This window comes from Mesitornis unicolor, unplaced genomic scaffold (genome assembly GCF_000695765.1).
Source record: "Mesitornis unicolor isolate BGI_N332 unplaced genomic scaffold, ASM69576v1 scaffold13019, whole genome shotgun sequence".
NCBI lineage: Eukaryota > Metazoa > Chordata > Aves > Mesitornithiformes > Mesitornithidae > Mesitornis > Mesitornis unicolor.
Genome location: NW_010209321.1, coordinates 4889 through 19444, shown reverse-complemented (window position 1 = coordinate 19444; position 14556 = coordinate 4889). Strand labels below are relative to the sequence as shown.

General features: G+C 42.3%; 1 protein-coding gene across 1 annotated transcript; it reads right to left on the bottom strand.

Moving 5' to 3' along the window:
- Positions 1-1916: 1916 nt before the first annotated feature.
- LOC104547237 (claudin-3) lies at positions 1917-2561 on the bottom strand. Its single transcript, XM_010192846.1, has one exon. The coding sequence runs from the start codon at positions 2559-2561 to the stop codon at positions 1917-1919; it is 645 nt and encodes a 214-aa protein (XP_010191148.1).
- Between the last annotated feature and the right edge of the window lie 11995 nt (positions 2562-14556).

The window sequence follows — 14556 nt, the reverse complement described above, 5'->3', positions numbered from 1 at the left end:
TTGAAAAGGATAAACACTTGCAGCAGATGAAAAAATTGCCAGTGATGAGATAAGCTGCTGCTTCAGAAGAGACTGGAAGACCGGAGAGGAAATGAAGGTGCTGTAGGGATTCTGTACAGGCGATTGGTACAGCAAAGTCAAGACCATGGGGAGATGTGGAGAAAAAAAATGGACTGCTAGGACCAGTTAAGGTGGTAATAAAGAACCAAATTTCTTCTATCTGTATATATCTCATGAGCTCAGTGAGCATGAAACTTAAGGCAGAAAGGTATAAGTAAGAGCAATCTTGATAGAACAAGTGGCAATGTTAACCAGGATCCTGGAGAAAAAAAACCAAAAACACAGAAAAAAGAGTGCTGAGAAAGACCCTGGAGCACTGTCTTTCTCCTTGAAAGTAAGAAAAGGGGAGGTTTGCAGAAGACTGAGTTGCTTTCCATTCTCTGTCTCCAAAATTAAAAGTATTTACCACGAGTAACAACCACAAGCAATAAGACCTGGTTTGTTGGCATTATACCTTTTCCTGTAATATACAAGAACTGTTACTTTTTTGTTACATTTTTCATTACATTTTCTTTTCTTCTTTCTCTGAATCCACGAGTATTCCAGAAAATGGAGGACATTTAAAAGAGTGAAACTAAATTGCTTAGATTCTTGTAGCATTTCTTTGAAACTTTAGGTGGAACCTGTTTTCAATAGATCATCAGTTTGTCAACACTGTTCACTCATTCCTCCCAACCTCTTAATTTATCTTTTAAAATCGTCCTTATTACAGCATTTGGGACATTTCTTTCTTTCTTTATATTTTTAGTGGCACTAGCATATGAAATGCTGCTCAAATGACAGATTTATTTCACCTTTCAACTTTATTTAGCTTAGGTGAAGTTTGCTTGTGCATGCCAGAGTTAGCAACTGTAGTTATTCCAGCCATTACAGGAGGTTAAAAGAAACAGATTTTTAGGGAGCACGTCCTCTTCCAGCCACTCTGGGCATCTGTTCTGGAAAAAAAGACTTGACTTTGTCTCTACACTGACTATAAACAGTCTGAAGTGATCGGTATAGGTATAGATGTCTACATCAGGTAAAGTGAATCATACCCTGAAAGTCATACTGAAGATTCCCAGTTACTGAGAGCACTGATTTTGACAGGAGTTTTGTAATAACCTGTAGAAGTTGTTTCCGTCTTTTGCAATACTTTTGGATTTGGAGAAGTATCTGATGAAGAAGCGAACACTTGCAGACTTTTTGGCTCTGCCTAAGTGAGGAGCTAAGAGCACACCTTGCCCACAGGCAAGCATGTTGCAACATAAAATGCAAATATCTTGAAAGAAATATAGAAGCATTAAAGGCACAGCTCTTTGTGTGCCCTAGAGGAAAAGGAGAAACTGGCAAGACCTTTGTAAGACAACTCAGGGACGACTCATTTAGCACAACCGTGATGACACTCGTTATTATTGGCATTAAAAGTCCTGACTTGTCACAAAACATACTTTGCTACAGATGTAATTAAATAATGGACAAACTAGTTTGGTACCAACAAGAAAACAAGTTCACATTTAACACGTGTCATTTCACATTTTTCTGGCAGGGCAGTTAATGCAGAGTCAGCTCTTTGAGCATTGTAAGTATCTTAGACACACAAAAAATAAATTAATCAATAACATTTGTATATACAAAAGAGGAGAACTAGTAAAACTTAATCACAGTTGCTGCTCAACAGCAATTATCTCAAAGATGAACCTCTGGCCACATGTGACAATTGAGATGGTAATGCAGCTGGGTCAGATAGCAAAATAGTGTGGCTGCTATAGACTAAAATTAAATTCCATCATTCCTTGACTATAAAAATCACTGGTGCTGCCATCCTTATCTCTTGACTATGCTCTTGTTCTGAAACAGGACAGAGGGGATTTATCCTATCAGGATTTCATGATAGGGTTTGCAGCCACCGGAAATCTGTACGAGAAAGAAAAAGTCCCACTTAGCAGCAGGAGGATGACTGCTACAATCCCAATAGGAATGGCAGCACCAGCTTCCTGCGATGCTGGGCTGGAGGGCATGTAGTAAGAAAGAGGAAAAGGGATGCTCTGGTTGTGCGTTACAGAATAGAAATTCCAGCTCACGGGAATCAGGACACACAGACCAGCGAATACGTAGAAGAAGCCACCCACCAAGAAGAAACGAGTAATGAGAGTTTTGTGAGTGATTCCCATATAAACATTTCTCAGAGCAAATATTGTGGCAGTCAGTCCCAGCAAGCCCATGAACATGGCGATCAACATAAGACCTTGAGCAACATAAATCTCCTGGGGGATGGAGGAGTCGTAGCCACTGAATTTATGGCAGAACTGTTCTTTATAGCCAGGTGAGACGTGAAGGTAACTGATGAAGCAGACTTTCCAAATCCCCACCCAGGCGATGCCAGAGGAGATGATGGTGGTGTTGTCCACGTGCCACACTCTCCACTCCACAGTTCCCATTGCGATGGTGCACAGGATCCAGCCCACCGTACCCAGCACAAAGGTGGCCAGCTGGAGGTGCGAGGTGCTCACCAGGGAGCTCATCCTCCAGAGGTCTCCTACTCTGGCGCAGACACCATTGCCATGTGAAGGGAGAGAGGTGCTGGAAAGAAACACAGTATACAATGGCAGAGGCAATTATTATTTGGGTGAGTAGATGAACTTGTGTTTTCAGTGCAGCAGCCCAACCTGAACAGACTTCTGCTTTGGTGTCACTGTTACTGAGAGCTGCTGGGACCAGCGTTAGGTAGAATATGCCAAGGTTCAGAGGTATGAGCAAATCCAAGCCACACAGTCTGATAATGGCCACTGAACTTTGACCATTTTTAGATTATTTATTTGTGAACGCATTAGGAGAAATGCTTGATTTAGTCAGGAATATAAGGCTCTGTGCAGGGGCTGAAGCCTGGATGTGCTGCATTGCTTTCCCAGCCTCAAACATTATCCAAAGTTTCTTTAGTGTTTTACCTTCACAAATCACACTTGTTCATAACCTACCTAACTTCTACAGTTCAAATCATCGTAACACTGGGGTGGAAAAGATTTTAGATATTTAGCCTAGCAAAAGACTTTAAGTTTGTTTGCTGACTGAACATTCTGAATGCAAATCAGGGTTTTATTCTAATTTTAAGAAATCAGTTAATTTCCCACAGCTTTCATACAACCTTCAGAGCAATTATAGGAATGATTTGCAATCAGAGAAGGTGTGGCCTTGTATTTGTTGTGTAGATCTGAAAAGTGCTAGGGATCTTTATATTTTATGAGTTATCAAAAATACTTTTTCTACTGCTCCTATTGCAGTCAAGACAGAAGAAATACTGTACCAGGTTCACTCTGATAACAAGAAGATAGATCTGCAACTATGCTTTGTTACTAAAGCAATAAATTTTCTGTTTACTTATCTTAACCTAACAGATTGAGTGATACAATCTAGCTGCAAAAATCCAGCTGTAGAAATATTAATTAGAAAATATCTTCAGAACAACATGTCCTTAAGCAGACACTGTCCATCTTCTCATACCAGTGCCTGTGGTATACTTACTTCAGTCCTGAAGCTGATGCTAGTGATTAGAGGATGGGACAGAGTGGTTTTTGACGCCAGCTAACCACAGCAACATCTGCAATTTTGTCATTTTGGCCTCCCAGTTCATCTGTGTATCTCTGATAGGACTGATTTCCTGTGGGACATATTAATCTCCATTATTGCAAATGTATATTTAACCTTTTATTGCATGGAGGAAATTGCTCCAGAAGAGCCTCCTATGTTTTCACCTACTTTAAATGAAACCAATTTATCAATGCTATCTCAACCCGCTACATTATTTACAAAGTCATTATAGTCCCCACTATCTAATTAACAGATGTTACCAGCCATAAGGCATAGCAACCCTACAGGAAATTATGAATTGTTTTCTTTCTGTCCCAGTTCCATAGCAAAATGGTGTCGTCTCTGTACGTGGCTACTGATGGGAAGATGCTAGGCAGGAAAGAGCCCGGTCAAAGGATTCCTGCCCTGACTCCCTTCTGCTTCTGCTTGAATCAGTTGGGCACACAGAGGCCAAACCTGAACCATATTATAATACCATTTTGTGCAGAGTCCACATTTTTGTGACACTCTTCATATACTTCATAAACATTCTTTTAAACAACTTGCTGATATTGAAGACATAAAAAATAGGCAAGCAGGCTGATCAGTGTCACAATTCATAGTATGATATGAGTATGTATCTTCATGGGCTGAATTTACTCGCCTACAGAATTCTGTCTTCCCACAGAATTAAATGAGATTGTATCTGTGATTACTGAGCCCTCTACCAAAACTTCATTTTACTTGGCATGGTGTCCAGAATTGAAATATACAGTTAAAAATTAGGAAAATATCCTTTTTTTTCCAGTGAGATTCACAAAAAAAACACAAAACAAGCAAACACACGGGATGAAAGAATTCAAGGATTACACAAAAATTCTGAAAACATTGGAGAATCAGCTAACAAAGATGAGCTTTACCTGAGGTACCAAATGTCTAGACACAAAAAATTGCTTATGTAGGAAATGATTCATTTTGGCTCATGTCTCCACACCCTGCCCACTGGAACTTATTTGATCTAACCTGATAGCACTGGCTGACTGAGAGAAAATTCCAAGTGAAAAAGAAATACTTTTGAGATTTATGATGAAATTGAATTACAGTTATGGTACTTGCCTGTTTCAGAAAATCAGGCAGAAGCCTATACTTACGACCTCTTGGTATTAAGATTCAGCAAGAAAATAAGGAACAAAACATTTAGGTGAAATAGTCACAGGAATTTGCTTGCCATATGAAAACACGTCAAAATGAAACCAAAGACCTCATTCCTGATTCTAGTCTCTGTCATTATGAATATTAATAAACATGCTACAGGTTTTGCTGGTATCATCAAAGGAGACCAGATACATTTCACTTGCCAGAAGCATTGATTTTTAAGGGAGGACTTTGGCTAAGAACAAATTTAGTCTCAAGTTTCTGTCACAAACCCTAAGCCTGAGCACTGGTGCAGGTCGCAGCATCCACAACACCTCAGGCATGCCATGGGATGGGAAACGTCCCACCAAGGAGGTGCAGCCGGGCCACCAGCCGCGGTCACACCGTGCGAAAGAGCCTCAGGGAAACTCGCGATCCCCCCAGAAGTAGCGAGATAACATTTAGTTTTCAAGATTACTGTATTTGCAAAAAATAAACCAAAAAACCCCCAAACCCAAACACATTTCGCTTGCAGATGCCCAGTAAAACCAGGAATGAGCTGCAGAGGGCGTCTCCCCCCCGGATTTCACCCACCTCAGCGGCTGTGAGCCGGGAGGGAAGGAAGGGAGGAAGGAGGGAACGAGGGAACGAGGGAAGGAAGGAACCTCGCAGCAAGAAGAGCACCCGGCTGAAGCAGCCCCAGCCATGGACCAACTTTAGGCTTTAGAAGCTGGGTGGGTTTTGTGACCAGTGTGAGGGGTCGGGGTGACCCTGCACAAGTCTCCATCCGTGGGACGTGATGCAGGCGCTGAACTTGGCTCTCACACCAGCAGTGCCCTTCCTGTAGGTTTCAAAGATAGAGGCAGGCCCTTTGGAAAGGAAGATTTTGATCCATCACTAATTTGCCATTCACATAAAAAAGCAAAGTTTGGTTTCTTTTTTTTTACTAAAACCTTGTGGTCCCTATGCATATGCCCTTTCCAGCCTTCTGAGAGAAAAATGTGAAAGTTCAGTCCCTGTATGGTTTTGGATAAAATACAATTCAAAGCCCAGATCATATGGCAGTCTGTGCTAAGAGAGAGCATTGGCATAATCTATTGGTTGGTTTCATGCTTTAGTAATTATATAAATATTTTGAATTAATTTAATCAGTCTAGCGAGATTACCTATATGGTCTGAATAATACAGTGATGTAACACGATCACTATAAGAAATTTCCTAAGGCAAATGAACTCATATTCAGTCAGCTACAGGAGTTCTGAATAATTTGTTGGCGTTACTGGCATGCAGTTCTGGGTTTGGATGCTCCCTCAGAGCTGCATATCCCAGCATTCAAAGTTTACATGCCAGATATTTTGTGGCATGGAGGTGGCCTTACAAAGGTGATCGTGCCAGGAGGAACAAGCTAGGTTTATGTGGTATGTGTGCCAGTGGATGCAAAGCATGATGGAAAACCATTTTCACGCAAAGAAGCAAGAGAAGTCTGTTAAGAGGCAGCTACGGTTCCCTCTCTTGGTGTCCCATGATTTCATCAAAACTTTAATTTAAAATCAATTCGGTCCAACCCAACAAGCATTCCAGCAGCTTCTGGGGACAGTCTTTAGAAAGTCTGGAAGCAACAGCTACAAAAGGAGAGCTGCTTCTACAGGCTTCTCAACTGGTAGTCCCTTGCTATCATTTTTCTCTCTTGATACATCCTTCACTTTCTTAATTTAGAAGGGCTTTTCTTCATGGATGTATTTTTAACTAAATACCCTACCTGAGTAAAAGCAAAATGTAGGCTTGCTAGCATTCAATGGAAATCTGCACAAAGAAGACAGAAGCTAATGGTAAAAGATGATACATGCTACTGAATTCATTCAAATTAGAAACTTGAAGGAACCTTCTGTCTTTACTGCCTAATTTCATTTAAGTCAAGCATTGCACAGTGAGTAGCTATTAATGAAAAGTGTGTTGAGCTATCGCCCATGTACTTCAGGGGCAGAATGAGGCAGGACTTTCCCCCTCTTAGCTACGAGAAACAGATGAGGATGCTCGGGAGCTGTGTTGACTTTCCTACAGCTGCAAGATTGCTTCTAGGAGAAAAAGTGGAACCAAGCTGCTCTCTCAACTGCCAAGTGGTTTCACTGAGGCTTTTTTTGGGCCACCTGTGCATCAGGCTTACCTTCAAAAGGAATAAAATGAAATGCTGCAGTCAAAGAGGTAAAGGTCAGTTCTTTGTGGCTACAGTCCCACCTCCTGGTGTTCTCAGCAGCAGGAGTAATCAGAAATGGAGCTATACTAGAAATTTTGTCAACACTTCTTTTACCTCCAGTAATTGCTAGTGACAAAAGGCTGGGGCTATGATATCAGTTCTCACAGCAGAGAAACCTAAATGGCACCAAATGCATTTAATTTCTTGGGTTAATGCTGTGTCCTCTGAAAAGCTGCTTCAATTACATTCAGCAGTCTGTTTGCATCAGCTGGCTTTCAGAGCTGCTTTCTAGAGCTCAACCTGCCTTAGGCTCCTGAAACAAAGATTTTTAAAAACCTGCAGGCAAATGCAGGGCGAAAAGCTAGCATGCTTTCTTAATCCATGCATTTAAATATAATTGGGCCTTTCAGGTTACTGGGTCGCAGACTCCCTCATGAGGTGGGGGCCTGTGCCAGGGGCTGATGTCCAACTTGCAAGATGGCTGAAGAGACTGCCCCTGACCACTCAATTACCCACAAGACCTGTCTTTAAATGCATCATTTCCTATGATGCATTGAGGGTCAGATGGCACTAGCTTTCAGTGGCACGGAGGGATGTTGCCATTTAGCAGAGGTCCTGCAGATGTTGGTATATGCTAGGTAATACATTTCCCAGCAGCAGCATCCGCTCTGCAGTATTTCTCCTGCTCTGGGACCTGAAGCACCAGGTGGAGCTGGATGGGGGAGTCATCAACACCTGGAAAGTAAGATCTCAGACACAGAAAGAGGCTGCAGGGAAGTGTGAGATGAAGCTGGGGCTTGTCATGTGAATTTGTGGAAGTCTTACACAAACTGCATGATCCTTGATATGATACTCAAAGACCGACTGCTCTAGACCCTTGAGTCTGGATGTGTCTAGAAGAGAACTTCAGAAATATCCCTGTTTCAGCACAGCTCTGGTTGAAGTGTGGCTTTATCTCCAAAGTTATCTTTTTGCTGTGGTCGCTGCCACAAAAGCTGCCAGCAGTGGCTGCTAAATCAGTCTATTCGTAGACGTTTCAAAAGACATTTAAACAAACACTGAGGGAGGCAATTCTTTAGCTTCCATTTTCTTAGATAGAAAGTTAGCTGCATATACCACCCATTCTTTGAATGCAGTTTCTGACATTCATGGTCTTGAACCCTGATGTCCTATGTTTAGATTTTAGCTGTCACTAATATAATCCTTTTCAATTAGAAAAGACAAACTAGTAGTGCATAAAATCATCTAAGTCATTATAGAGTATCTCCAGCTCTAACACACCTTATGTACCCGCTTCCTCCCAAATGCCAGTATCCAGTGTTATGAACACTGCTGCTTCCACTTTCTCATTGCACAAGTAAATCAAAGCAATCCTCACTTCTGTTCCATGGAGTAAGAAATCTGTAAAAGTTTTTTGCCTATTTCAGGAAATGATTATTTTAAAAAAATTTCCTATGATGGTTGGATGAAGAGAAACTGCTAAATTCTATATATTCCGCACTGGTTTTTTTCAGACCTTAATTTACTTTTCTGTGGTTGAGCCTACTTTAAGCTCTTGTTAAATAAAGAGACTTTTCAGGCTTGTCGGGAGTGAGATGGCAGTAGGCTTGACCCAGGACCCAGATGACCCCATGTATCAAGAGTTTCTACAGATTGCTTTGCCTCTGCCTTGAAGGGAGCTCCATTTAGAGCCTAAGTAGAACAGTTTTGGGACATGCCAGAAGTGACAGCCCCTGAAAGACCAAGGTAGATACATTGGCTGTGTTGAGATGAGGTCCTCTCAGGAAGCTTCAGAAAGCAGAGGGAAGCCCAAAAGCTTGCCTGCTCTAGGTGTCTGGCACAGAGAAAAGAGTGCTATGAGCTCATGAATGCGATGAAGGCAACCACATCCAGGTCCAGAGAGCTCACACACGTCTGGGAAGGTGAGGGCACTGAATACAGGCTTAGTAGGGCATGGGAAGATGTCACCCAGGAGGAGTCACCTTCCAGTCAAAAGAGCGGGAGCTAATGCTGCCTGGTGCTTGTGGGAGAAATGAAAAGCACCTGAAGCAGCCAGAGCATCAGCCTGGACGTGCTGCACGGACACCCTGTCAGGAGGAACAAGCATTGCCTGTGCCGACAGCGCGTAGGGAGCTGCCTGCAGAAGGGGAATCGGAGAGCACCAAACCTGCGTGCAGCAACCTGATGATGAGATTTTATTTGTAGACATTAGGTGGGTGTTTGAAAGGAGAGCTTTCGAAAAGGATGGCAGACAATACTTGTTTCTTTAGTGGTAGCATAGCTAAAATAAAATACACTAAAGATTGTAAACAGTAGAGGAGCAAAGTATGAGTCTCCCTGTCTGCAGCCTGTCTGCCTGCTGAAAGACAGCTTTGCTTTAGGAATTCTACTGCAACTTGTGTCCACCTTGAAGAGAAAGTTCATGATAAACTCTGCCTATATTAAATATGTACAAAGTTATTTTTCCCAGCCCATGTAAGGAGGAATTAATTTATTTCTGTTTATTTTATATTTTAAGCGAATATTTTTGCTTTAGCTGTTGCCAGGCACCGCATACATTTTGAAATTAACATCCAAATCCTGCTTTTGTAAAGTTTTATAGCCTAGATGCAGCTTTATTGGTCTATACTGGACATGGCTTACTAACTAAATCCTTTGTTCAATCTAAGTCTTGCAGCAGAAAGGCAGTTGAAAAAAAATCCTAGCAGCATAGCAATTAAGAAGGTATCTTCTTAGCAATATCCCTATGATTTAATGCTTGAAAACTTAATTCTTCGATTCCCAGTTGGGAAAACATTCTTTATAGGAAACAAATAAATATTTAAATCTCTCTCCATCTGTTCTCTATCAGCACTTCATAAAATAACTCGCATAAAAAAAAAAGAGGAGACTTACTTCTGTGAGTCTGAGAGTTGCCTAGGGCTTGGAAGTGGTGTCAGCTGGATAAAGCAAGTTCCAGAAGGGAGGTGGAAAAAAATGCCCGTGCAAATTGTCCGACTTGTTGTGCTACCAAATAGGTACCTCACAGTTCCTTGCCACTCTCCCACTAAGTCAACAAAGATGTAGGAAGTCAGTTAATCATTAACATATAAAAATATGAAAGCTTTACCATGTGCCATTTTTTTCTAATAGCTCCAAAGCACTTCTGAAGTATATAGATAACTTCCATGGAAAATTCAGTTTTCTGTAAAATACCCTTTCAAAAAGTCTGCCTTTGTGATTACATGATGACTTTCCAGCCCAAGACCACCACAAGGTCCCAGCCTGACAGCCTGAAGGACATAGACTTCTCATCTGAGAGAGAATAAAAGGATTTCATAACCCTTCCTTCTTTGTTAGAGTTGTCCTCCTGTATTTATGCAACCCAAATGAGTGCAGTTCTGCAGCGGGAGGAACTGCAGGGGAAAAGGAGGAGGTTTTCCAAGGAGTAAACTCAAGCTGAATTGTTCTCTTATTGGACGTTGGTCAGCAGTACCCACACTTTAGTACAAATAGTACCATGCTTGCTATCTCAGATGCTTTAGGAAAAAAACCAAACCAAACCAAAACATATTTTTAAAATTCTGTTATGTTTGTCTTGCGTTGCGGTTTTCCCGTGAATGTAAATAATGGTTCTTACAAATGATAGGAGAATTCTTAACTCTGTTCTGGTTTCTCCTCTTTGAAATGTAGAAAAACCTGTGCTGATCTCCAAATGATGCACCAGCTCCTACAGTGGGAAGGCCTTTCCAGGGCTGGTGTTTAAAGACAAGGAAGTTTATTTCACAGAAATATCCTGAAATGCGAAGCCTTCATTGAAAAATTCTTCTCACCTGTAGCACGCACCATGGCTGGTCATTGCCATCACTATAGGAGGCTGCCAAATGGTACTAATCCCTATCTCTGAGTTTTCTGCATCACCTTTAATCCAGTTCCCCTCCTCTGTTGCTGTATCTCCCAGCTGATGCTGATCCACTGCTTTCCTGTGCAGGGAGAGCAGCCTGGCCATAGCAACATGGTCTTCTCTTCTGCTGGGGTCTCTCCCTGGCCAGCCACAGCTGGGTGGTGGTAGCTTGTTGCACAGGCAAACTCCACTACTCAGTGCTTTGCTGTTGTGTGCCAAAAAGCCTCAACACGTGCAGACCCCCATGGGCTTGCTGTCGTGTGTAAGACTGAAGTACGGCCTTTTGACATGATGAGTGACATGAGTTTGCTGATTCAGAAGGACAGCATCCTTGGACAGTAGACAGCTGGCAAATAGCTTCCTTTTCTTGGATTTAATAACTGTGTGAGACAAAATTTGCAGGCAAACCTTTTGCTGATTTTACATATGAAGCTGCTGCACGCAGCCTATTTGACTGACCATGCGATAGGAGTGGCAACACCTACGCAACTTCCAGAACAACACTTCTTTGCCCTTTGAGTTCTGTACCTCTGACTTATTTCTTCTCGGTCACAAAAAAACATTGTGGTGTTTTAAAGATTAAATTGTGCAGAAAAAAATAATAATTTGGATCTGTTTGTCAACCACCATCAGTGCAGTGAATTTTAATTCAACTGGAAATCTACAGCACTGAGTCTGTGATAACAGAACCGACAGCATAAACACCACTACATTAGTGGGAAATACAGTACAGACAAAAATGGAACGGAGGTGAGATAGGAAGCAAACAACAGGATTAAGCATTTTTTTCTTGTCAGTATATGATTATGACTTCTATAGACACGTTCCTTTTTAGTGTATTAGTGACAAGTTATTAAGAAGCAGATGAAAATGAAATACATTTCTGACTGCCCTATTTAAAAAAACACACTTTACACATCAGACTTTCTTTTTCTTTGAATGCCAATGGTTAATACTTCTGGGCAGAAAACATTTGTTTTCTTCCTCCTGTGACCTTGACCCAAAGCACATTGAAATCAGTGGGAATAGTTCTGCTGACTTCAAAGACCTTTAGATCAAGCCTGGTCCCTTCTGTGGTTTACAATTTCATTGTTAAATACCACAGAACAGGAAATATTTGTTTCAAGTTATTTTTCCTTTCATTTGCCATGTTGAAAAAAAACAACAGCCTGAAATCAAGATGCTGTGCAAGACACATTGCCCAGCGAGTGGTACCAAATAAGCAGCAGACAGGGCCCTGTAAACAGCTCGGAGGCTCAGGTACAAACGCTTTCTCACTCCTTGTTTCGAGCCAAAGATTACTGCTCCCAGGAAACACAGCAGCCTCCCTGCATGCAGCTTGCCCATCTGTGGTTTGTGAAATGGGGATTTGGGTTTTTGCATCCTCACTTTTTGCCACCGCTTGTCCTCAGCATCATCAGAGCAACACCCCTCCAAATCTGACACTGCACCTAAGTGTGAGCCTCTAAAACCACAGCTTGAGTCTGAGAAAAACACCTTTCCTAGCTGTATACCTTTACAGCCAGACGAAGTTGTCCTTTCAAACCTGGGAAATTCAGAGATGAGACAAACAACTTCACCAAACATTGTCAAAATACTTCACAGCCTGTCAGCAGTAGAATCTCTGCTTGTTTTGCCTCTGCCTTTTCAAACAGGGATCACAAATGCATCGTCAACAGTATGTTAAATGACACTGGAAAGCAGGACACTTACAAGATAAGGATGCATTTTCAAAGAGTGTACAATCACCTTGTGGCAGTCATTCCCCACCATTGAGGCTAATCCCATGAACAGCCCTCTGGGCACCTGTATAGATAAACTCTACAGCTGTTGCAGTAGTAAACACCCAAAAGCAAGATGGGCTTTCGAAAGGGTTAAAACCCCTTGCACTTCATTGTGCATGCCTTAGGAAGGGGGAAGAAGGCTTCCAGATGAGGGATTTGGATGCCCTCCAGATGGGTAATCTCCGTGTTCCTCTGCAGATGGAGGTGGCCAGTGGTGGTGGGATGGCTGGGCCGCAGCAGGGTCCTCCCCGTGTTGCTACACACGACCCTGGGGCAGCAGTGGTCTTGTCATAGCATGGCAATGGTTCACCCCATTCACAGCTGCCAGCAGTTGCTAGGATGTCCTCGGAGTTATCAAAAGGATGATTAAAATCTTTACTTGTATGTACACAAACAGAAGAACCAGAGCTACTTCTTGGTAGTAGTGTTGTTGTGCTACTGCCTTTATGTCATTGCATTTTGCTGGCTTTGGTTTCTATTTTGTGAAGTCCCAGATAAAAGTTCAAAATACCAGTCAGTCCCTACCATCCTTTGTGTTAGTTGTGTTAATATTTTTTCAGTCCAGTCTGGATGAGATTTAAACACATGTTTTAGTGTAACACTCCGGTGGCCTCTGACATTTTATGAGGTACATGATATGTTGTCACTTCTAGCAAGAGAGACAGTGCTCCATGTCCATTTTGGGCACTGGAAGCCGTGAAGCCCATCACAGAATCACAGAATATTAGGACTTGGAAGGGACTTTGAAAGATCACCCAGTCCAACCCCCCTGCCAGAGCAGGATCATCCAGACCAGGTCACACAGGAACGCGTCCAGGTGGGTTTTGAATGTCTCCAGAGAAGGAGACTCCACAACCTCTCTGGGCAGCCTGGTCCAGTGCTCTGTCACCCTCATAGTAAAGAAGTTTTTCCTTATGTTCAGATTGAACCTCCTATGGTCCAGCTTGCTCCCATTTCCCCTCGTCCTGTCATTGGCTGTCACTGAGAAGAGCCTGGCTCCTTCCTCCTGACACTCGCCCTTTACAAATATATAAACATTCATGAGGTCACCCCTCAGTCTCCTCTTCTCCAAGCTAAAATACTCCAAAAATGCCTGGACTTGCTTCCTTCCAGTCTTGCACAGCACTGGTATCCCTGTAAATGGTGAAACACTTGTTCAGTGCTTCTTCTGTCCAACCTATGTTAGCGATCTTTAGTCCACCATCAACGCCACCAGTGGTGTCCTCACACTCCATGCTGAAACACTAATAACTCTTTTTGTTGTTGTTGTTTTTCTTAACTTTTCCTGGATTGCCCTTATTACCAAGCCAGAAGACCTGCAGAAACCTGCTATGAAGAAGCCTCCACTTCTACTATTGGTCAATTAAAACCAAGGGAGAAAAGGAAACAAACAGACCACAGCTGCCCAGATTATCTCCAGCGTGGGCTGTTTAGACATTTTCTTCAGAGACCAGCAACCGTAGATCCTTTGCAATGGGCTCAGTATTGGTTTTTGAAGGAAAATTGAGACTACAATTACAGAGTCAATAATTTCAGGAGAGATTATTTCACTGTGATCGTGACTCAACGCGAGGCTGATTTAAAACCAAAAAAATTTGTCTTTAGCTCAGCAAGAAATCGATGTCTTTACCTGGAGATGCAGAACACAAATGCTTGCATGCACAAAATGAAGGGCTCCTAAAATGAGATGCACGGTTGTGGTTTGGGTTGTCTTCTGGTTATTCCCGGAAACCCAAAAGGAGGTAATTCAAAGCTTAACAGAGTCATTTTCCTCAGACTTGTTGACATTTTAGTGCTGGTGGAAAAGGCCACCTGATGGGAGGATGTTGTCAGGATGTCACACTGGGGCTTCACTCCCCCTCAGCAGCATTTCTGCACTGTGAGAGAGCCGCCGCAGTGTTAGAACACCAGGGTCTTTTTCACTGCATTGGAGCTGCCTTTGCAGCTTGTTCTTATCA

Bases quoted from the DNA above. Each gene is read 5' to 3' on its own strand.
- LOC104547237 (XM_010192846.1), bottom strand. From the start codon at position 2,561: ATGAGCTCCCTGGTGAGCACCTCGCACCTCCAGCTGGCCACCTTTGTG.